The sequence below is a fragment of the Daldinia caldariorum genome (assembly GCF_022478825.1).
Source record: "Daldinia caldariorum strain CBS 122874 unplaced genomic scaffold F4812scaffold_16, whole genome shotgun sequence".
Lineage (NCBI taxonomy): Eukaryota > Fungi > Ascomycota > Sordariomycetes > Xylariales > Hypoxylaceae > Daldinia > Daldinia caldariorum.
The window spans coordinates 642343-667532 of NW_025953052.1; the positions used below are offsets into that span (position 1 = coordinate 642343).

At 44.7% G+C, this 25190-nt stretch overlaps 4 protein-coding genes across 4 annotated transcripts; 2 read left to right on the plus strand and 2 right to left on the minus strand.

Annotated features, from left to right (window-relative positions):
* Window positions 1-8152: 8152 nt before the first annotated feature.
* F4812DRAFT_440118 (uncharacterized protein) lies at window positions 8153-9381 on the minus strand. Its single transcript, XM_047935120.1, has 2 exons — window positions 9145-9381; window positions 8153-9112 (listed from the first exon to the last, which is right to left on the minus strand). The coding sequence occupies exons 1-2, from the start codon at window positions 9206-9208 to the stop codon at window positions 8595-8597; spliced, it is 582 nt and encodes a 193-aa protein (XP_047787525.1). The 5' UTR covers window positions 9209-9381; the 3' UTR covers window positions 8153-8594.
* Window positions 9382-10849: 1468 nt separating this feature from the next.
* Window positions 10850-14653, plus strand: F4812DRAFT_462056 (DNA binding regulatory protein AmdX; the record flags this gene model as incomplete). Its single annotated transcript, XM_047937971.1, has 3 exons — window positions 10850-10910; window positions 11122-14508; window positions 14568-14653. The coding sequence occupies 3 exons, from the start codon at window positions 10850-10852 to the stop codon at window positions 14651-14653; spliced, it is 3534 nt and encodes a 1177-aa protein (XP_047787526.1).
* A 5111-nt stretch (window positions 14654-19764) lies between these two features.
* On the minus strand, window positions 19765-23191 carry F4812DRAFT_462057 (uncharacterized protein; the record flags this gene model as incomplete). Its single annotated transcript, XM_047937972.1, has 4 exons — window positions 19765-20538; window positions 20605-21195; window positions 21259-21779; window positions 21847-23191. 4 exons carry the CDS (start codon window positions 23189-23191, stop codon window positions 19765-19767), a joined length of 3231 nt encoding a protein of 1076 aa, XP_047787527.1.
* Window positions 23192-23592: 401 nt separating this feature from the next.
* On the plus strand, window positions 23593-24782 carry F4812DRAFT_440128 (uncharacterized protein). Its single transcript, XM_047935121.1, has one exon. It carries the CDS (start codon window positions 23806-23808, stop codon window positions 24682-24684), a length of 879 nt encoding a protein of 292 aa, XP_047787528.1. The 5' UTR covers window positions 23593-23805; the 3' UTR covers window positions 24685-24782.
* The last annotated feature ends 408 nt before the right edge of the window (window positions 24783-25190 follow it).

Here is a 25190-nt window from a genome sequence, read left to right on the forward strand (position 1 = left end):
GCTCCCTGTCTGCGCGCGTAGGTTCGATGAGACACCAGCACTTGAAATAAGGCTGGCCACATCCTTCGCGGATATCGAATTGGGCTGGTTTAGAAGGCATTGGAACAGCAGAGTGGACGCGAGCAAACAGGTAATCAGCTAGAGTGGCGATGAAGATATTGTTGTTGACAGTGTAGTAGTCGTCGTTGTTCGATACTAATGGGTAGTAACAGTTTGGAGGATCCCATAAGTGTGGTTGATTATATAGACGCAACAGCTAAAAACACAAGAGTAACAAGTTCGCCAAGAGCAAAGCGAATGTTCCATGATTTTGGAATCGACAAGCCATATACTTCCATTGCGTATACTGCGTACAATGCTATTGTCACCATAAGGAGTTGAGTGTTGGAAAATAATGCAATAGTATTGTTGAAATAAACACGAAATTATAACATCCTCGTTCATTCTTTCAATTCTCCCAAAGCACTAGAAACATCACGGTATCCATCGGGTCAATCTAAGTAAACAGGGATGATTTCCCATTATCATAACAAAGACACACGTTAAGTCGAGGGTGGGATACAGCTCCGTTGTTTCGTAACAGATCCCTGACCTAGTTGCCCATGTGTATGCTTTTTTAGTTATACATTCAACGGATTGTAGTTATGAGTCAACCCTCTGGAGTTGCTCTGAGTAAGTTCAGGTACCTGGTATTTCAGGAGAAGATAGGGGTATCATTAAGACAGGCGGTACCTTAGGCGTCAAGTTAACTTCGGTTTAAACGGCGATTTTATGCAAGGAGATAATACTTTTGAACTTAGACAGAGACATCTAAAGTAACACCAATGGTAAATTACCGCTGACGAGGAAATATTATTCAAGGTATCTTAGGTAGTTTCTACGTCGCCGACCATCTCGGTAACTTCTTACGAGGCCATGATATCTACTGATCGCTTGAAGACCTATTGGCTGATTAAGTGCGGCTCCGAAAGAACCGCAGCATTTCCGAACACGCTCTTACTATGTCTCAACATGAGCTATCTAAGACAAGATGCAAGACAACCGGGTCCGAAGTGCACACCAGTATGCGTGTTCCAGTCACTCGACATAGCCCTATATCATCCCAATGGAAACCACCCTATAGGTCCGTCCACCCGCTACGGTCAAGTATACTTACTAGGTAATCACCACGCCTAGGCAAATGTTGTAGGCAATAAAGAACTGCCGCGGACATGCTGACCCACGAGCAGCCGTCTAACCTAGAGGTAGGTATCAGATTCTGTCCTGTCTTACAGTACTCGTAACACCAACGCAATCCCGTGCTTGCCATGTCCTCTGGCTAAGACATTACCCGGAGTTACAACACGCCCGCAGGCGCAAGTTAATGCCCTATCACAATAAGTCACTGGAAGCATCTCCCGCCCGAGCTCTCCTCGGAATTACAGAGCTTGTCAAGTTTACAGCGAGGGGGAAGTACCTACCAGCTTACTACTCTTGGCTATTCTTGCGGCTGAAGACCCATGATTAGAAAACTCTGGGCAGACTAGTAGATTGCGATTGCGATTGCGAATAAACCTCAGGAATATCCCACACGTGGAGGGAGTAGCTGAAAGATAGCGAGCTAATAATGGCCCAATCCTCTGAACTTAGAATCGACTGTCATATAATTATATGCCCCTAACTCGCCCCGATGCGGGCCGAGTAAGCTTCACTGGTCTTAGCCGGGTTGCCGGAGGGGGGCTATCCCATGCCTTTGATAAAGGTAAGAAAGACTGTGTATCTACCTGTAATGGTGATGATGAAGTCGATAAGCTATTGTAATTATTTCTCATAGTTTAGTACCTCTTAACACAATATAATAGGCAAGTATTCTATCCCAGCCGGACGCTTATACGAATATTACCCGGAGACGGGATCCTTATATTTTTCCGAGTTTGACGGGGACTTGTAGGCTTATCATCAGTTCCTGTATTTACCGATAATCTTGTCGTACTAATTTTATTATTAAATACCTACCTACATCCGTAACGGTTTCGACCCGAGGTTGGTTAAGAAAAAAAAAAAAAGTGACATGGCGGAGCTACTCGATTCGGACTAAGTTCCCGTCAGCTGTTGCACACAGACATATCATATATCGTAGGATGGCACGACGGTGGCCAACCCACGCATGCCTTTTCCGCCGCCGCGGCGCTGATCATCGGAGGAAACACTGGGTCGAATGTGGGTACGTGGGTGCGAGGCCGAGATCCCATACCTACCTCAAAAAAGTGCATAGCCGGAGAAGGGAGGGCGGCGAGGGGAGGTGGATCTAGGCGGGTGGTCGATCTCTAAAATCAGGGTCTTCTGCTCAGTTCTGAGGGAGGGAGAGAGATGCGATTGGTTCTTTCGATTGTTAGATCCTATTGCGATTAGTTTCGAGGATGAGATGGTTTAGGTACAGTAGCTTAGGGATGCAGAGCTTGGCAAAAGTGAATTGTTATAAAGCATAATTATCATAACTAAATTGCGCGAGACGGCGCGAGACTTATTATTATGAACGGGAATCTAGATGGTGTGGTTAATGCACGTTTCATCTACGGATTTGGGTATGCCACGTTGTCCATGAACGCTGGTGGTGTGTAGGTCGAATAATAGTAGGAATGCGGTTTGGTGATACAACTTATGTTTCCGCACCAGACGGGCCCTTGCTTAAAAGCGTAAGAAAATTGTGTACGACTATCTAACGTACGTTAGGTAGACAGGTTGATAAATTGTAGGTATATTGAGTGGCGAGTGAATTCAACTATTGTATTAAGGTAAAATCTGTATTCATCTACTGATATCACACGCTTAGCCACGGCTAGTTAGTATACCTGTGTAGTAGAAACCGTCATTGGGCTTGAACTGCTAGAGTTCCTTAAATCGAGTAAGACTAATAAGTTGGCTACTTTGTGTTCTATCATGGCTGGTAAGGATCCACTAACAACAAGTTAGATGTGAGTCAACTTCTGCTTCGGGTGTTTGGTTCTACAGAGGTATATAGCATAATGGGTGCAGCGAACCGTTAATTGGTAAGCTATGACGACATGCTGCTATATGGAATGCTACTCTCGATGCATCTCACGGAGCTACAATGTGACCCATATAGTTCTCACGTCCAATATCCCTTCACGATATGACGAGACCGAACTGCCTGAGGCCAAAAGTAGAGATGGCACGCGGCATGCCGACAGGGCATTGCTATAGGATGTGATCTGCATGTCGGTGAAAAAAATTCCCGTGACTTGCAGTGAGCCAAGTGCCCACTAGGCGGGTCTGAATATTATTATTATTAGGTCTTTTAGTGGCTCAAGGTTGGTCGCATAAGATCCTATCCGCGGAACAAGTTAGTAGTCGGTTCTGGACACGGCAAGCCAGTAGCTTTGCTATTGAGGACTCATTGAGTGTGACCGCAAACTGCAGTATGACAGAATATTCCACATAGGCGGCTCTCTAGTTCCAAGGCTTGGCCATCTAGAAGTTTTATTGAACATAGGATTAATATATTATAGCGATGAACCTACAGATGCTTCTAAGGTAGTTTACCTGATCTGGCCTGATATATTGGCTCGTGCTGTGCCCAATAAGAAAAAGAATTCGATGGCTGTTGGCTGACGGGGTCTGACAATACTTAAAAACCTGATAAACGACAACATACCCGCAAGTCCTGTGGTAGTACGCTTTTGCTCTCTGTCCCGAAAACCCGATAACCTAGGACCAGTAGCTGATGGAGCTACAAGACGAGGACCCATTAGGTTATGTCTTCTATGCAACTACTAGGGACGCGAGCTGGAAATGGCGTATTTTATTAATCGGTGACTAATGGATAGTTCACTAGTAGTTCACGCCGTATCTTGTCTCTCAACTCTCAGGCACAAATGACGGCGCGACGTCATGGGCTTGGCGGACCCTGTTGAGGATAAAACGAGCGGACCCCTAGGAGTCTACAGGTCAACCCAATGTCATCCCTGCCCATCAGCCCAATCTCTAACCCAATTGGGTAACGATCGGGGCTGCCAAGATTTCAACATTGGGGTGAGCTCTGAGGCTCTTAATCGCTGGAAACGTGCTGTAATACTCGCTAAATACGTTGAAATTACAGCACGTAATAACCACTATCTACGCTATAATTATAGCATATATTAATCATTAAATTTTAATATTTTATTTAATTAATTAGCTTTTATGGAAAATTATGAAATATATGAATATTATGTTAACTAGGGTAAGCTCAGCCCAAAGTGCGCTAAAAGTTTTTTTTAACTATTTTAGGTTAGAGGTTGGGCTGATGGGCAGGGATGACATTGGGTTGACCTGCGACCTGGACCCCTAGCTACGATACCTATATCTAGTAATATTCATTTGTCGAAGGAATCGCAGGGGGAGAAACCGACTTTTTCCTTTTTCAGTCATCTCCGAGGTAATCTGGACGGGATGGTAGCGGACCAGCACTTAGCGACACAGCCCTTGAAAATGATCGGCATATCTTAGAAAGGCATCCCACCCACCCTTGCTCTCTGGGTAGCTCCCTGCAACATTGAAGTACGGTGCGCTATGTTGCTTGTGGGAAAGTCTGGGGAAAACAAGGGTAGGCACCTCGCTGCGGAGGGTTTGTTCAGTCATTGACAAGCTAATCGATGGTTGACCGTACATAGCTAACGTTTGGGTTCAAGAGGCGCGAAGTAATGGATTGCATGATGTATATGGCCTATGGAGCTACCCCTGTGATCCTATTTAGGTGGCTACGCGTCTTCATAGAGCATGTATCTACCGAAGGTACAATACGTAACATCTGATTTCTTTTCAAATTGAGGTCAATTAACCCGTATCATCATAGCTATAGCTTAAGCTGTAAATATCTTGTATGACAAGCTTCTGTCACTGCTTGTCAAGGCGACTTTTATGTTTCATAACTATGTGAATCTTGCGTAACCCATAAAAGATGCATGAAGTCACATATCGGGATAATGGCCAAGCCTTAATCTAACTTCAGGGTATTAAGGACCAACCCTTTTGAACATAGCAGCAGGTTTTTGCATTTGAGTTTGGGTAGTTATACTAATGGGCGAATCTCATTGTTTTAGCTTTAACATCAAATACTAGAGCTACATGTCGAGGCCTATATACATGTCAAAGTGGCCCACAAACAATAGCTTCTGTATCGTCGAACCCTAGAGTTCTGTCCTCTTGACTTCCCGCACCTTTCGCCTTTGACGTTTTAGTTATAAAGCGGTGTCGATAGTGCCGAACCTAGTAGGGCCGTAGGATGTTGGCCACCGGAGCTCACTCAAAATGGTAGCAGATAAAAACCTAGATCAAGGTGCTATGCGGTAGAACGGCCTTCATTAGTGTCTTGGTGGGCTAGACTGCTCCATCGCTCCTAAGGGTCTCGTCCGAGACGCTGATCTGACCCCAATGTGGGTTTTTGGAGAAATTTTGGGGTTATGGGGAGGACACTTTGCATGTTTTCCCCAGATGCCGAAGCACCGGGAGACGACCTCTCCGGGTATCCGCAAGATGGACGCATACCGATTGGAAGCCCTGCTACGGTAATAGATGGCATCCTAATATGAATAATATAATAGCTCCGAAACAGCTACAACTACTATATAATATGGTGTTAAGACGCTCGATTTCGGTAGGCTTTCCCCCAACTTCCCCGGCTGCACTCGAAATTGCTAATGTAGAGGCACTGGCTGATTGCGGGTTGTTGTCCAATAAGATTGAGGGAGACAACAACATAACTGGCGCGGACGACTCATCATTAAGGCTTATTAGATGCATAAACGCGTCACCTGATAAAGTTCATGTAAAGATCTTTGAGGTACTACTAAGGCAAGTAGAGTGTCTCTCTATAAGTAAAAGAGCTCAGAAGCAGGGAATAACCAAGTCTAATTATTGCAATTAAAACATCAAGTTCTTGCGGTGTGAGATGGCGTTATGGTGAAGGGTAAGGTGAAGGTCAATTGTAGAGTGTGATTCGTTAGAAGTACGGAAAAGAGTTAGCCCCCCATACTGTACACGGCATGACGCGGTCGCGATCCTTACGAGGACCAGGAGTCTCAAATTCGGGCAAGGTGACACTACAGAAGGAGTTTAGTCGAATTTTTGTAAGCAGATTTGAACAGGCGATGTTGAGGAATTTCGAACCTCAGCGACTCAAGTATTATACTGTTTATCGTTCGTTTAATATAGCCGGAGTCGGAGACCCGATTCCAAACGAGGTGGTCTTGATGATTTATTGGTTAAAACTACTAGTTACTGTATTGGCCTGTATTTTAGCTGAAGCTGAATCTTGGGCGTTGTCACTTATCTAGTATCCAGTTGCGTATATAGGTGGGGATACGTCGTTTGAGGCGGCTCTTGTGTTAGATTGAATTGATAGTGTTGATCTGAGCCCTACCTATTTATCTTGGGAGTATCGAGAAGCGATATTTCTATTTCTACTTGTTACCATCTTCAGAGCCGATGCTCATAGTTGCTATAGGCGTATTCGTACTATCCATGTAACTTTGGACCCCCTTGCTTTGTCTGGATCTTGGCTAGAGCGTTGTAACCAACGGACAAATGTTGTACCTAGACAATGAATGTGGTATGCATGATTACTTTTAAGCCGTCAATACCCCAAAGGTTGTTTTCTTTAAGGATCTACCGCTGCCCTTAAGTGGCTCGACTAGTCGAACCTGAGCACCCCGATAATAAGATGCTACCTCCGGTCCTCTGCCGGGTACAACGATGGCTTGCGTAACTAAGAATATCTAGAAGCATTCCAAATGTCAATGATGTATGTGACAACGAACAACGAGAATGAGGAAAGTAAGTCATCGGTATCGTGCTTTAAGGAGATGTAGCGAATCCGACGAGATGATATTATGGAATTGAAGAAAAAGAGAAGGCTACATTGTTCATATGCATCGTATGTGGGCGGCCAAGGATTTCTTGGCTTGGGAAGAGGTAGCCAATCCTACCTTATTTCATACACTTCAGTTACGCATCCCGAACTTAGACTGACTTAACCTAGATGGAAGGTTACCTTGACTATTGGCTTGGACCACCAGGTGAAGTTCCTATCAGTTTTCCTATCAGTTTTCCTATCAACTTACCGGGAAAGGATTTTATAGGCAATATGTAGCTGTCAGAAGAAATTAACGAATGCGATAAAGAACATCATAACCTTACCTTATTGCAAAGATATTCATAGATGCATTCTTGATATATGCTGGGAAGATTCATATGCCTTAGGTAAGTACGTTAGGCAGTTATTTGGTTTGTCATGCCACGTTTTCCCGACTGTTGGAAGATGCGACAAAGTCTAGATTTGTTCTAGGCTGCCCGTCGACGGCCTAGCCGAGTCGCACGACCAGTTACTATCCGTAAAGCTCATCATCGAACTTACTAGTACCTCATAGCCACAGTAGGTGGTGGAAATTGTATACCAACCTGTACCAAGTCAATACACTACTGGAATATCAAACGATCTTTGGTCTGGATCAACACATTCTCTGATCACCATCGAATTATTGGAAAAGAAACCGTTGTAAAAATAAATATTTTGTTTGCCCTACTAATATGTACGATGCATCGTGGCGAGATTCGAGATGTCTGCACGTAATATTAATCATATGTTCGATATTCAGGGACGATATTGAGATGAATGCACGATGTTGAATGTATTGTACTTTCGTACTTTATTATACCAGGTACCTACATGTAAGGTGGGCATTTTTGGGCTGGTGGCTGCAAGCTGCGATCTTCGGCGGCTACAGCGCGCTGTTACGACCCGAGGGTTAACAAGTGGGGCCAGATATAGACAGATATGTTTGGTACCCAAGTACCCAACTTACAGCTTACATGTACCTACTATATGCGCATACAATTAACGCATACATACAATTAATACAATTAACCCAGATAGGTACAGATTTGCAGCAGCCTACATCTCTTAGCTTTGCCTGCCATTTTTAGTCCATCGCATTAAAGGGCACCCCTAGTTCGAGAAGCAAACTCGTTGTTACTACCTACATACCTAGTACCTACTACGTATGTAGAAAAATGGTAAGACTACCTAGCTCTTAAGGTTACGTATGTGAGCTGTCCGGGCTGTCTAAAGAGGCACGTACCCTCCATCATATTGATAATAGATTTGAAAATAACGTGGTAAGTTTAGTCTATTATGTAGAGGAATATCAAAAAGACGTTGTTAAATCATTAAGCAATTTGCTTCCTGCTTCTTAAAATTCGAAACAAGACCCTTTTTAGTTTTCAGGTAATCTACCTAACTACGAAATATGAGGTAAGTACAGTAGATATGTAGGTACTTAGACTGCCGTTGCTAACACGACGTTTTATATATCCGGAGAGCGCTATTGGTTCGTGCCCAGAACCCCTGCGGCGAACATATTAGATATACTATGTAATAACGACATGTGCTACGTAATTATGTGATATACTATGTACTTCTATGGTTTTCCCATGGTGTGAAGCTTTTTATGCAGCATTAATGATAGGACGTCTGCGTGGATAGCGCTTGGCTGGGTACATACAAGCATCTCGAAGCATAGTCATACCGAAAAGGAGCTTCATAAGCCAATCAAGCCTCATCCGCGAAAGCAGGTAGTATTCCTATGCTTCATGTAAGACCGCCGGGATCGCAAAACTTCGATCGACTCATCCGCAGTTATCGCAGGTGATAGTGTACATACGTACATGTGCGTACGTACAGTATGCGTTCTAGAATGCATAAGCACCAGTGGATAGACGAGCATGGTGCAGATATAGATGGCACCAGACTGGCTGAGAGGCAAGATACGATGATGTGCCTGCAGGCCGCTAACAAACCGAAGAGAACCGTCAGACACCAGATCTGCCTGCTTTAGGATTGACCAAGCCACGAACAATCCAAGACCCATCATGACATGCACTTGCCCCTCCAAGGGTCCTTCACACATGAAGGCTGCTAAAGCCCTGAAGAGGCTTGACTTCAAAACAGGAACAAATTCAGACGGGATACCCAATGTTGCTAGGCTCCATTTCGCCGAGTTCGCTCCGCAGCCAGCTTGCGGTATAGGTAGCTCTCTAAAGATCAGCCCATTGGCTCGCCAAAAAAAAGAAGGGTCTGAAGTAACAAGAACAAAGATGAATAAATACTGGATACCTGATAGATATCAGTAGCCTGCTTTGACGTGTTGCGATAACATATTTGAATGGCCATTAATTAGACGAGAAGAAGTGGTGTATTGTAGTAAAACAATTCAAGATGAATGTCACAATTCGCGATCCGAATATGTTCGATAACCAGACGGGCAGACAAGTGGTGCGAAAACGACAGCCGAGCATTGGGAAATGGAACAGGCTTTGAATGCAACCCGACTCTACAAAGTAAATTGAGTACATTTAGGTACTATGTAGACTGAAAGCAAGCAAAAATCAGTTGCCTCTGGTTTTGGTCGGCTTTAAAGATACTTCAAATCTAAGTATAGTATACATTATATAGATTTGAATCTTGTGACCATAACCCACTCCCCGTTGTGGGCTTGGCTCCGGCGGTTCTACTAGCACGGACCAATTAGATCTAATGCAGACCAGCGTACCCCTGTCAAAAGGTCCCCTGTCAGTGGGCAAGATGCCCTGGAACTAACAGCTTGCCCTTGCCCAAGATCAGCCCACGCAGAATCGCCTAAAGGAAGTATACAGGTACTCAGTTTAGTGGTACTACCTGCAATTTTATCCGTATCAAGTGACCTGTTAAGTTGATTTCATATTGCCAACGTCGTTAAACTTTACCATACTGCCATGGTACCGTACCTGCCTTTGAATCTCGAATGGGGAAGAGCGATGAAATCACACTGTGGCAAAAGAACCGGCGTTTTACCTTCAATATTATGAGACTTGTAATTATGTTAGTAGTACCTAACCATGTAATACTTAACTGAACCTGACCGCGAGACCCGGTTCGGATTTGTTTAAGGCTCCGGGTAGAGACTTCTCATTGCCTTGCCCTTTTGTTTTACACCTTGAAATTTTAATTCGTTACGTAGAATTACTTCTCACATTTATGCTTTTCGTTCTTTATTTTACTTTCTATCTGCTGACCTTTGATTTATCTTGTCCAATTTGGGATTTTGTTTCTTTCATGCATTGAATTGAATATAGCAGACATCATACAATACCTACCTAGACCTAGGTACCTAACCTCGTATCAACCTAGGTACATACCAACAGTCTAGGTAGCAGCCTAGCAGCTTGGGTAGATACCTAGTAGGTATCTGGTACCTATCTAACCAATCATTTATACAAAACCCAATACCCAAAAAAAAAAACTGGCTTACTTACTAGTAAGTACACAGTACGGCTGTGAGGTTGTATCATAGATAATGTTACAAGGAATTATACAATAATCGATAGGAAGACCCAAGCTTCCTTTACCTAAGCTGCTAAGGTAGCTTCCTTCGAAGCTCTGGCTCTCTGATATTTTCTGGATTTCTGCCCCTCCATACTTTCCCATACCCCGAGTATACTTCAGGTACCCGACTTACTTATTACTTGTCTACCCACTAGGTACTGTGCGCCTAACCTTCCCAGTATTAGCCAATCCACCGGTCTAATTCCTTCCCAGGCGTCGTCCTCCCACTCTAAAACCTCCCCACCACACAACCACACACTCAATCAACGATCAATCGCTCACTCGACTTTCCTCCCACTTACACCCAACCTCAATTCCCGCCCTGCCGTCGGTTCTGCCCCAAGGAACATATCTGCTCGTTTTCAATTCCATAAACCCTCCCAAGAGTTCAACGGTAGTCGACGGTTGGAATATCTCCTCTTCTTCTTATTCCTCTTTTTTTATTCAGTCATGTCCGACCCGTCGCCGCCCGCTGCAGTCTCAGGGAACAATGCTAGTAACGATGACTCCGGTATGGCCCTCTTTCTCACCCCCAAAAAGCAGCTCCCCGTTGCCCCTCCATCCCCTCCAATCCCCATCTTCTTAACTAGCTTCCGCGGCCGCCAGCAACGCCCGCTGTTGATTTGGACTTCATTATACTAAGCCACCTATACTGTCAATCTCGAAGCCACCGATGTGATCGAACTGGCTCATTTTACTAACATTGATTTTATACATAAAAGCTTCGTCAATCACGGTGAATACTGCTACTGCTACTCCTGCTCCTGCTCCTGCTCCTGCTTCTTTCCCTCCGCCAAAAACCGATAAACCTCGGCCTCACGTTTGTGCTACTTGTCAACGCTCATTTGCCCGATTGGAACATCTGAAACGTCACGAACGTTCCCATACTAAGGAGAAACCGTTTGAGTGCCCAGAATGCACAAGATGCTTTGCTCGCCGAGATTTGCTTCTGCGGCACCAGCAGAAGCTTCACCAGACTACGACGCCTTCATCGCGGCCTAGAAATCGCCGTGAAAGCACTAGCAGTACTGCTACGGCTCAGAGCCGAGCTCGAAAGAACAGCGTCGCTAATGCAAATGCTTCAGCAGCCGCCGCCGCCGCCGCTAATAATGCCTCGATGCGACCTCGCGCAAACACCATCAGCCATGTGGATGGGAACCATATGCATATGATCGCGGCTGCGAATGCCCAGGTTGCGAGGACTCAACAGCATCACATGCCTCCAACTCATAGCCGCCACCAGAGTCTTGTGGGATTGCCGCTACATAACATAGACCACTTCGGGGGCATGTCGTCAGTTATGGGCCATAGAGGCATGAACCATGGGCTCCCGAAGTTAGAGACGCACAGCATTAATATAGATTTTAACTCTGGCCTGCGCACGGCACCTCCCTTGCCGTTTCAGCCGGAATATGACTTTGAGAGTATGGTATTCGGGCAGCCCGGCTCAACCATTAACCCGAACGCCCTTCACTACAACGAATCTCCCCATTCCATGTCTCTGGATCCTACATCTCCGTTCGGTACTGCGATGGATATGTCTACTCCTAGCCAACACATTGACGACAGTTTTGACTGGTTGACAGGGTTCGAGCATCAGATGTCGTTTAACCACTCAGCTGAGAATGCTGTTGACGGTTCTTCCCCCTCCGCAATGAGCACTACAAGTCAGAGTGGCATTAGTGATGTGATGCTTGATGGCTCTAACCCCACAACTATAGCATCTACGTCCAACTCCATGTGGCAGCCGGCACTTATGGGTCCTCCACAGGTTACGACACCCTTCTCTATGGAAATGAATGGTACAGTGTTCCCGGATATGCTAAACGGAGCATCAGTTTCACCCCGGCCTTCATCTCAAAAGAATATTAACGATATCTATTTCTCAACACCGCCCCCATCCATGAGTTCCCTTAGTCCTTCGGTAATGCCGGGCTTAACCACGCATAACCTGAACCAATCCCTCAGCTTCAGCACCGAACCAGAGTCATCCACTTCGCTCAGTGGTACCCACCAATCCCATTCCCCTGTCTCGACGATCACGGACACTACGCGGAATGCCATTGTTAGCGCACTGTCTCTGTGCGGCCCGTTTAACGGCCGCAAATACTCTTTCACGTCACCCAATTCTCCTATGTCACCGCAGTTCCCCAATACTCCAGACAATGCACCTGAAAGTGCAAAGAATTTACCAAGTACGCAAGATTTGCAACGATACGTTACAAGTTATTTCCGTTACTTTCATCCCCACCTCCCATTCCTTCATATCCCCACACTTTCATTTGATATGCCTAGCCCAAGTAACGGGAGGACGAACATTGTTGGTGGTAGTGGATGCCTCGTTTTATCGATGGCTGCCATTGGTGCACTATATGAAATGGAGCGTTCTCAATCGAAGGAGCTGTTCGAGATGGCAAAGAAGATGATCCAGTTATACTTAGAAGAGCGAAGGAAAGCTGACATGCGGAAGGCTGATTTCCGACGGACTCCATCATCTGACCAGGGATCTCAAGGGCCAGAATCCTCTATCCATACGCCACTATGGCTAGTGCAAGCAATGCTTCTCAATGTCGTGTATGGACACAATTGCGGCGACAAGACGGCGAATGATATTGCCTCGACCCATTCTACCGCCTTGGTAAGCCTTGCTCAAGCTGCTGGTCTGTTTCGACCACTGAAGCTGGATTCAATGGATATTCGAGAAATTCAAATGAACGATGCGGAGGGTAACTGGAATGGGGGTATTAAGGCTGAAACAGAAGAGCAAGCCGAATGGTTGAGATGGAAAACCATGGAGGAGCGGAAGCGCACCCTCTACGTCATTTTCATACTTTCTAGTCTCCTTGTGACTGCTTACAACCACACACCGGCACTGACAAATTCCGAAATAACACTTGATCTTCCTTGTGATGAAGAGTTCTTTGCAGCTGAGAGCGCCGCCGCTTTTCAGTTGAAGGGTGGTGTACGAGCTGCTGGACATAATAAAACGACTTTTCACGAAGCTCTAAGTGAGTTGCTCCGTACTAATGAAAAGCAGCAAAAACTAGCATTTGGCAATGGGCAGCACATGAATTCGGCGGTTCAGTTCAATGATATTCCACCGAGTGAGCTTAAACCTAGCACGCTCGGTTGTTTGGTGTTGATTAATGCGCTCCATAATTATATTTGGGAAACACGCCAACGTCACCACAACAAGATGTGGACGAATGAAGAAACTGAAAAAATGCACCGTCATATTGAGCCAGCATTGAAGGCATGGCAGTCAGCCTGGGCAAGTAATCCGCATCACAGCCTAGAACGTCCGAATCCATTTGGAATGGGTCCTCTCTCCGCCGATTCGATTCCGCTCCTTGATTTGGCTTATATACGACTATTCGTCAACATGTCCCGAACCAAAGAGAAGTTTTGGCAGCGAGACTGGGATGGCCTAGCCGATGAACTCTCTCGCGGTACTGAGGTCGTCCAGCATGCAGAACATTCTCCGTCTTCCAACGCAGAATCGGGGACCGACCCATCTGACGCTTCCGCCGCGAGCTCAATTTTCGTTGATTCACCTCCAACACAGTCGTCGTCTCCCGAATTTTCCGCTATGAAATTCCCCTCGCCCTTGGTGCCACAACTATTCCAAGGCCACGAATCAAACAGCCGGGCGATAACTCGACGGGAAAAGCATCTTCGCAAGGCGGCTTTCTATGCCGCTGACTCTCTATCCATGTCTGACAAACTAGGAGTCAACTATGCCGAGTTCACTAGCCGTGAACTTCCAATACAGTCAGCGATGTGTTCCTTCGACTGTGCGCAAGTTCTGGCTGAGTGGGTCGCTACTCTCCAGGATCGCGTCGGGCGATATCTCGGCGTGCTTGGAAAGAATGAGGTAGACATGGGAGGCGTTCCGGCTATTATGCTCCTCGAGGACGAAGACGTCAAGCTTATCCATAAAATCCAAGAGCTTCTTTCAAGTGCTCAAATGAGGATGAATATGGATATTGTAAGTGGCGCTGTCAACGGTGGCATCGATTCCCGTCTTCAGATGGACAACTATGGCGGATATGCTGCAAAAATCCTCAGAGCCACGGCATATATGCTTGACAAGTCTGCTATATGGCCGGGTAAGCAACCAATTTCCAACCGGTCAACTTGGGAGCGTTATTTACTAACTGATTATTAGTTCTTCATTTGATGGCGAATTGTCTTGAAAGCCATGCTAACTTCATGGCGTCGCGTGCCGACAAATCAATTATTGCCAGTGAGTAGGTATGAAACCTAAGTCCTGCACACGCCGCAGATGTTAGCTGTCCAAACCCGATCTTTGGACCTTCGAGGTGTATTCCAGACGCCCCACCAATCCAAGGATGCCTGTCTACCTAACACGACAATTCGCCAAATTTATGTTCCTATAAAATTTCTCTGTCTTATGAGAATTAATCATATCTCATCTGTGGTGGAGATAGGGATCTATCAACTATTCTCTGCTGAGCATTAAACGCAACGTGAGGTCACCCTTCGGGTAACACAAGAACCCGGACTCTAAAGGTGGATCTTCGTTACCGGACTGCCGCAAGTGGCTCGTGGCTCGTGGCTCCTTCTTGTGCCTGTTATAGTTGCTTTCGATTGAGCTGTGGAAATGGGGAAGAACCTATGAACCTACATCCCCTGGGATGCACCCAATGAAACATTTCTTCCACAATGGTGCACCCAATAAAAACGTGGAGAGTGTTGCGCATCGACGAACTTTCCAATTCCGACGAGCTGGCTTGATACAACAATCCCGAACGAGTTCATGCAATGCATTTGAGACTCGAATACCCAATGACGAAAAAGGCGAGTTTAGTATGGAAATTTGAAATAATGGCGTATGGTTGTTTTTTTCTACGAGGCCCATTTACTTTTGTACATCTTTACAGTAACGTTACTTCGATATTCGAAGTATAAAAAGACTTGAAGGGATCATGGTATTATGGTATGACACACGACTGATACTCTCGGCATGATTTTACACCCCGCCGCTGGTTTGAGGCTACTTCAGAGACAGGCCGCCGAAGCAAACGCGCTTGGTGAGGTACGGGAAGAAAAACAATTAGAGATGGACCATGTTAGACCGTAGCCCCTGAGGGCGTTTGTAGTCGGACCACGTTTGGCCGATCATCAAAAGCGGCAATAGCTTGTGCGAGGTTTATAGATCCTACTCGGATCTATATCAAGTATAGAAAAGGTGCAGGGCGGTTACTCGCCAGGCCGTACTGGCCCACAAATAGTTGAGCGACTGGGATATTTATGAAAACAGATATGTGTATATGAACTACGTGGACTGCCTGATGGGTGTGACCCAAAAAGCGCGGGTATGTTAGCGGCGGTGTTGAGGGATAACGGAGTTGTAGGAGTAGTCAATCAGGCATGCTAAATCTTGTGTACATTGAGGGAGATATGGAATTCTGATTGAGACGTATGTGCGACGTAGTATTCCCCCAATTTCTCTTGAAAGTTATAATTTCAGGGAGCAAAAGGGGTAGTACCTGCGGAACAGGTGTTACGAGCTTAGTGAGGAGCTTTCAAAGTCTGTCCTGGGATAAATGTGATCTTACAGTTTAGCCCCAAAAAAGGAAAAAAGAAATTGTATATAGATGGGAGTAAAATGTGTATGCAACACAGTATTCCTCGCCGGTATTGAACTTGTTGAGTTGTATTTAAGCTTTCTTGCTGCTTGCTAAATTGCAGGTACAAGCGTATGGTGGTCATGTTAATATACCCCTTGTTTCAACCCTTGGAATCGTGAAGAAAACACATCTCGATTGTGGTTTAAAGCCTGATTGAATAAACTTCATAAATTACAGTCAACGCAAATATATATTTTTTATTTCAAGTACAAGTCATACTGGAGCTTGGTATCTGAATATGAGTTGATCTTCGTGAGTGATTATCCCAGCAGAACTAACCCCTGTCACATACTCCCCCCTTTATAAATTTACTCGTCATGTATTATGTAAGCACTGTACAGTTAGAGCTGGAAGTTGTGTCGTCATAAAGTAAACGTCTGAAGCGCATTCATCGAAACAGTGCCCGCAAAGTCAAACAAAAAGAGGTATTATGGTTTCAAGTTAATATTGGCAATCATGGAACTCAGAATCGTTGAAAATCAGGTAGTGGTGGAAACGTGACAATAGGTTGTTTAATGTCAAATGCTAACTAAGTACAGGTAGGTGGCAAGTATTCAGCGGCAAGGATAGGTAGTTGAAATACGTTCAGTCTGGGTATGTATATAATGCTTTACTTAGCATAGTCTTTGTTGGAAAGTCTGTGTTTATCATGGAGTTCCAAAGTGTCTTTATGAGAATGGGTTTCCTATTTTGTGGTGTGCTGCGTCGTCTCTCACAGTTCCCTCCGGATTGATAGCCGGATTGAAACCGGGAACCAAATGGCATAGACGAGTTGTATTATCTGCCAGAACAGGCAAACCGCAGCGTCTGTTATACCATAGGGCAAGTGAAGCTATTGCCATACTTAGGCTCTATAATGGCTCTGCCCAGTAAGGTGGATGTGAGGGGACCTTATGATGGAGGTGTCGAGCTTAATAATAGGTGATATAATTAACACCTTGGTAATAGAATTAGTAGTTTCGTTATCATCTAGGCAATAGATTAGATAAGCTATAAGAACAAATTTAGGACCACAAACCTTCAGTATCTAATACGCTCCTTCAAGGTGTGCCGGCCAGACAAACTCCAAGTCAAGGGCAAGTTTGAGCTGGTTTGCACTTGTCGCGACGGTTCATCATGCCCCCAGGAAGCAGGACTCCACATCGACTGAGGAGGAAGGGGAGTATTTCCATCACGTGCTAATTCATGTGATTAGTTTGGTTGGACGTATAAAAAAAATAGGAAGAAAAAGAAATAAAAAGGAATAAAAGAAAGTGAGTGAGAGAGAGTTAAAGCAAGTTTTCACTTACAGGACATTTGCCCTTGCCAATACAGTGGGCCCCGTTTACGAGTTTGCACATCTTATGCCAATCTTTGGACCTATCGGATACCCCGGATATGCTTTTCGGAGCATGCTTTTAGGATACAAGGCCAGGGTCCCTGTATATGCGCAATCTAAATTAGCCAGCTGCCTCTTTATGGGGTGCCTATTCAGATAGGTGTGGTATGCTTACCGTTGAAAGAACTAACTCTACCGGTCTGCACCAAATAAATAAATAATAGAGTTGTGGTGATTTACCCGCCAATAATTCTCACAAACAGAAGACCTATTGGACGTAGGGCACTAAGTATTCGGTTAGCATTAAGACAAGTGATAGTAAATATAGAAGAAACCTTAGAGTGCTACTTACTAAAAGTCCTCCTAGACCTTATTCGTGGCTCATAACCCGACATGACGGCATTATGTAGCGGCATACCTCAGCTTGGACTTTTCGGGATAGTGGAAATGTTCTGCGGAAGGAATATGAGAAATGGTCCCAAACCAGAGCCGGGCGAGGAAGTACGATTGATTACTTACCTGAGCAGCACGTAGCTGCATGTTGCCGTCCCATGTAATGTTTTTAGGTATGGCTAAATACCTAGGTACTGTACCTGATAATAAAATAATTGGTATCAGGTACGAATACCTAAGGTAAGTAGGTACTTCGAGACCAGTGGTGATGAGATCTCTCACCACCACGCAACCATGCGGTGGAACGCGTAGTACAGTGTTGTTACTAAGCCGACCCGTTCAGGCTTTGAGAAATAGAAGTGTTTGGGAATAATAATAAGGATGGTGAAAAAAAAAAAGATTTGGGGGGAAGGAAAAGGACGGGGAAAGCTTTCTTTAAATATTCTTGCACAAGGCGGCGAGATTAGGCACAATTGCAGAAGTTGTGGTAGCTACGGGAACGGTGTTTCTATTGAAATTACTTTTGGGAAGGTGCACTAGAGAGGTAGTTACTTCCTTAGATACGGCGTTGCTACCTCATATGATAGGAGCATTGTACTTGCCTAAGATACCTTAGATTAGGTACTTACGTTCGTTGATGCCTAGAATAGACAAATCTACGACAAATTTTCACTTGTATCTGAGCTTAATCGTTAACCTCCATTACGTAGTATTAACCTTTATAAGAGAACCTATAATAACTTGTTGTTTTCTTGGTTTATTGACGATATGATCCGCGAATGGAAATGCCATATCTAATGTAGTAAGCCTAAGAATAAAGAAAGATCCGATTTAAACAATACAGGCACCTAAGAAATTAAGTTAAACCGAGGGCCCCCCGTGTAGGGGACCACAAGAGCCCGACTTTAGGAGGATGTCATAGTCAGTACATTAGGCAAGTACCAATGTATCTTTCCATTTTCATTCATTTTTCTAATTGGTTAAGTTTTACTCCACTTTTAGTCTTCCCAATTCGTTAAGCGAGAATTTCCTATTTGAGTAATCCTTCTTACTACACTCCGACACAACATCCTTCCTAAAGTCGGGCATAAGAGATGTCATCTGGACATCTAGTCATGTGATTCCCTAGAAAAGTGGTGACATTGTTGTTGTTTTATTATTAGGATTACAGGATTAGGATCTAGCTATTTTATATATGCGTAAATGCAAGTAGTGACTGCCTCTTTACAAAATGGTTGCCTGGGTTGCTGGGGATCCACAGTCATAGACTGTCTTGTAAGATAGAGCCATATATTGGTCGTAGCAAAATAGGGGTAATTAGTGAGGCCAACTGTCGTGAGTGCTCCTATCAACTCCTAACGGGCAACAGAGGTTCAAGCATGGCTAAATCAGTAAGAATACTGGTTGCTTACAAATGGTACTTGGTAAAGTCATACACAGCATAATTTGATAACATCGTATACATATAGGGATAACCTAGGTGTCAGGTACTACATGACGGACATAAGAGACAAAGAACCTGTCCGATAGGAAAGACAAAGGAGGTGTTTGTATGTGTACCTAGCTCTTGTCCCCAGAGACATCTAAAGTTGTTTACCTTAGGTACCTGGGTAAGAAATATTTTTTGGTCTACCTCGCGACACTATGTAGTTGTTAAAGATAGGAAGAGGCCAGCAATAGTGCATCAAGTCAAAACATGGCAGGGGTATATACTATTAGATCCAACGATTTAGTATGACTTCGTCTACTACTAGTGTTATATATTGGCAAGGAGGTTATTCCTGGATTAGACCCATGCTGTGTCATCAAGTAAGCTTCCTAAAGTTAGGTAACATTTGGCGTACGCGGCGTCTTTGAGGGGCCCTATTAAGTGTACTTGTAGGTACCAAATATAGGTAAAAGGTCAATGCAGAAAGGAATAATGTAGTTCAAAAATAGATAGGCACCTAGCTAGGTACCTAAGTTAACGGAGAATCTAACCTATATCTGAGACCCAACATTCATCTAGCCCAGCCGACAAAGTCTCGAGCAAGGTAAGCAATTTTGCCCAGTTTCGAATCAGTCGAATTCTCTGTATCGCAAAGAAACTTGCCAAGATCACCGAAAGTAGAATTAACCTCCAAGAACTTAGATGAGTCCTGACTACCGCCAGGAATGTGTTCAAAGATCCTCTTCATGGCTTCAGGTTTTTTCACGGCATTAAGGGATCCCTCCGTTATTGAATTGGCATCCAATGTCTTGTTGGTGGTTGTGTTGCGTTCCCCTTCTTCGCCGGACTGCCTCTTTTGATATGTTTCGATTGCTGCTAGCCGCACACAGTGGATTACCAGAGCCGCTAGCCCTGCCGCCAATGCAGTGGCAATGGATGACCCTGTTTTCGGGCTATTCTTCTCAACATCTATCCCTTCATCTCTCTCGGTTACTTCGTGTCCAGGAAGGATAAAATCAATTTGCCCCACTTCTCCCGTTTGGCTATGCCCCACGTTATTCGCCGTGGCGGCACCGATCTTGAATATTTTGGTTGAAAGGCCTGGGCAACCCACGGGGTAGTACTTGTGGAATTCGATGCTTGTAATTAACCCTTCGTCTGGGGCAGCGCAGAATATAAGAGCGCCGTTACGATAGGCGCGGCTTAAAGCGTCATCAATCCTCTCAGTGGGACTTTTGCCGTCAGGATTCTTATCATGTGCTGCCTGTCTCGCCTCTATCGTGTTCATCACTGTCCACGAAATCGAAATGATGTCAAACCCACGTGTTGCACAGTACTCAACTGCCTATGTAGCGGTCGTAATTAGTAATAGTCTTTCCATATGTAGTTATAACTGCTCTTGGTCGCTTACCTCGGCTGCACTTTCTGCTGTGAAGTGAGACTTTGAGCCATTCCCCGAGACGACTTTGAGCCTACAAACAAATATCTTTGCGGCCGGACAGACTCTGCAAATCATATTGGCCATCAGAGTCCCATGTCCTGTTTGTGACTCGTGGAACGGCTTTCTGGCTCCTGGCAAGTCTGCTCCATCGTATCCGTCGTCAAAGCTCCAGCCGTCTATGATTTTTCCTTGAAGCGACTCATGTCCAAATTGGACCCCATCATCAATCAGAGCGACGGTGACATCATTCCTTAGTTTCTCGGGTAAATTGGCAGCGGAACTACCCTCGCGGTGAGGAGTAAATTTCGCAATACCGTCCGCAAAAGTATCCATGATATGGAGCCAATTGTGTGTCTTGCGTTGCACTTTGGGGTCGGTTTCGGGTGTTAAGTCGCCGTGATGTCTTTCGTTTATAGTAGTTGTCCTGAGTGGAGGGGGAACATGAATATCCGGGAACCTATCTTTCCCAACTCTATCCTTATTCTGGGCGTCGCGAGCCTTCTTGAGTCTCTCCCTAAACTGCTCGACTTTCTTTTGTGTCCAAAGTTCGGAATCTAAGTCCTAATAGATAATTGGATTTTCAGTAAATTTAATGTTCCATGTATGAACGGGTTTTTATGTTACCTGTGTTTGGTGAAGGTGGATTGCCTTCAGTTGTTGCAACTTCACCAGTCCATCTGGTTCACTCCACGCTCGCAACATTGCATTATTCCCGCTCCACCAAAGATGTAATACCCGTAGATTCTTGCACGAATTGCATATTGTTTCAGGGCACAGGTCAATCTTTCGCCAGTCCAGTATCTCGATATCGAATCGTTTCAGAGCTGTCTCTATTGACTCGTCGCTATGAGAAGGACTTTCGAGATCGTCAACTATCACTTTTATAATATTGCGCACTCCTTTAGCTTGATATAGCCACTCGAATGGCACTTCCATATCTCTTCGGCCATTGCCAGCAATGGCTTCGGGGGGTTTATGAACTGCATCATTTCTTCTGAGAGGTTTCTGCGGTTTCGTGAATTGGACCTGACGGAAAGCTACGTATTGCAACACGGAATCGAAATTGAATCCTTGGTAGGTTAATTCAAACTTCGTTGCGCTCATCTTCGATGGTCCTTGGAGAAAGCTGAAACATATATGCATATCTGCGATGTAAATTTGTGAGTTAAATATTTTCCCCTAAAATGACAGGATGGACACTTGGATACTTACTTTTCTTATTGTCGCCATACAAAAACTGGACCGCAGTATCGTGATTTCTTCGTGCCCTTGAAGGCTGGTCCGTGTGAACTGTGGTCTGAGCTTGATTATATTGTTCGAATATAGATCTAAGATAATGGAGTTTTAGCTCCTTATCTATCTTGGCCGCTGTTTCCGTATCCAAGATAGCTTCTTGTTTGTTACGCTGCAAATATTTTTTTGTTCGTGGCTTTCTCTTTGGGTCACCCCCAGGACGTCGAGCATCTGTCAGATCTGCGTTTCCCATTCTCCGTCCTTCATCGGCGCTTTTCATGTGTTCGAGGAGAGGAGGTTGTACATTAAGTAATGCCATGGGCTGTAAATCTGCCGATTGTTGTGGGGTTTTGTATATCAACGAAGTTGACACTCTCCTCAAATGAGAGGTAGGTTCCGGTTTGATTCGCAGAGATGGATTCGTCTCCCCAGCTTTGTTGGGAATAGACACCTGTTTATATTCCCTACGTTTCGCACTTTCTTCTTCGTTTAATGCAATATTCTTAGGATATTTACCCTTTCCAACAAGTGGGTTGTTCAAACCGTCATTCATAAGGAGAATCTCCTTATTGCCGAAGGAGCGACCATTTGGCTCTTGTTTATTCGATACTCTCGGCTTGTGTTGTGTATGATATCGATAAACCGACATGAAGTCAGGTTTGCCGCCAACTTTATCCAGGCCAGCATCATTCCTCTCCAAAAGGGCACGCACGACATCAAACTGCCCTTTTATACATTTTCGGTAATCCACAGCCAGATGCAAAGGTGTCATGCCAGCGCCATTCGGAGCTTCCAGGGTATCCGAGTGTGCCTGCAGTATCAATCTTGTAACCAGGTCTGGGTCTAAGCCACTAATGATAGCCTCATGAATACAGTTCTCTTTATCTCCACCTTGGTCCAATAGGTCTGCTAGACCATTTTGGTTCGCAGAATAACTTTCCAGAACGGCCGTAATGAATTCATTATTTTTGCGTTTAATTGCGATGGAAAGGGGACGGAGTCCAGAAATGTTTACTCCGTCCATGAGGTTAGGGGCCTCTTCTATGAGATACTTGACTAGCTCACTGCTTGCCTCGGACTGCGCCATGGAATGGAGTAGGTTTTCCCTATCATATCCAGGATCGTATGTTACATAGTCCATATATCCTTTGTCATTTAGGAACTTTAAAAGTGCGTCCCTTGGCTGTAGATTCAAGTTCTTGTCGGAAATGCTTAGCTGAATCTCTTTCAACTTGCGCATCGCCGTCTCGTCCACATCGGCTTCGTCGCTCCCGTCAGAGATGTCAAAGTCCTCCGAGGGACCTGTCTCGGTATCTTGGTCCATGGTCATGCGAGTGTAGTCTTGGTCTGAGCTATCAAATTTGATGTTACTGATATATTATCTAGTGGTGTCGTGTTCTTCGTTGGATTGTAGTGTCAAAGAGATATGAATAACAAACCCACGATTTGCTTCTTAAAGACAAGAAAAGGCTCTAAAAACAGATACGCCATAGCAAAAGTCAATAATTATAACATATATTATGATAATATTGAAAATGACCAATTAAGCCCATGCAGGACTGGTCAGTGGTGCGTACTTCCAGTTGGTTACATACCTACCTTACCTAGGGGTACATATGTATCGCAACATGAGGCCACCTTCGGGTAACACAAAAGCCCTGCATCTGCATAGGGGCCTAAGGTGGGTTGTATTATGTATAGAATCAATAATCGCCACATAAGCACCGGCGAACTACTTCCTAAGGAAATAATAGAAAGCGGGCTGTTATTTCGGTCTGGTCATGAGTACCTACGAACAACGCCGGACAAATTATATAATGGTCTTCATTTACTCATAGCTATTGCTATCAACGTAAGATCGTACATATCAACAAAAGTCCCTAGCACAAACGAATATTGCACAGTAATACCTAGAGCCTAAAAGCAACATTGGAAACTATGGAAGAGTATGGGGTTCCTTCTCGTACTCTCGACTTCAGTTTCCATGAAGAAGCAGGCACAGACGCAAACTTTCGCACAGAGAACGATCCAAATTATCCAAATGAGCAACGGCAAGATGTGATTTCTAGAGGAGGCCTTGTTTCTGCAAGCTGTTATTTGAAAGACATCATTCATGGATACTTCTCAACCGACAATGATGACCTTTGTTCGATAATTGTCCCCCACTTTCGGTTTGAATCATGTGAAAACGGGCATCGAATCAAGAAGGTTGAAATAGAGATAACCTTTTCGCCCAAGGCTAAGGGAGACCCCACTCCTATTGTTGAAGAAATCTACCCAGACGGTTACTTTACTCTTGATTATAAGTCGCAGCATGAGACAGTCGTTCATGCAGGCGTTCTGCAGGTCAGCGAGCCAGTCACAGGCATATTAAATGCGGAGCTCAAACGGGAGAAGACAGTGGATAAGGAGGCGGTGGACATGACGAAAGTTCAAGGCTTCAAGGAGAAAAGCCGAAATTGGGGTAAACCTAATAGAGTGCAATGGATTCTAAGAGAGAATCAGACAGGAAAAACCGGTGTACCAACCTCCATGCAGGCTGCCATTCGGCTAAGGCGCGAAGATATGTCACACTTTCAAGCGCACTTCACCATGAAAGTTACGCCATCTTGGCTTACATCCGTGCAATCTTGTCTGAAATCGGACCCCAAGGACGATCCTGTCAACTTCGACCCGGCACAGAATGCTATTAATGACTCACAAAACGAACACAACACAGATGAGCTTGGGATGGTAAGGTTGGAGGGCCTTTCGGATGTCACAGTCACAACTATCTTATCAAAGACTACCAAGGACCGAGACCAGAAATGGACATGAGCCTGCCAGCCTGCTTCTATGGTGTAACTTGAGGGAATTTTGTGCATTATATGTAAGATAGAATGACTTGAATACTATAGTTGAAGCTACCTACCTACCTACCTAGGTAATTGAAATCCGTAATACCACAGATAATTGACCTTGTCCAATCATAGTTTAATTAAGGTAATATTGATAGCCGGCTTGCAGATTCTGACTTGCTGACAGCCGTACTAATAACGCATCGATATGGAGACCTTTTTCATTAGCAATGCTATCAGACATGTGGAGGGCCAATTAATGTTTACGTTCGCTTGGTCACTTGTTGGTATGGAAGGAATTGTCGACTGCTTGCGTAGATACCCAACTTAGGCTAACTTACGGTACCTAGGTATGCATATTCTGATCGATATCGGTATATTCCGCCCATCATGATGTAAGCCCGAAGATACTATTCTCTACCTTAGGCTAAGTACCTACCTAAGGTAGGTATCTAAGGTAAACTAGCTCCCATCATTACGGGATTA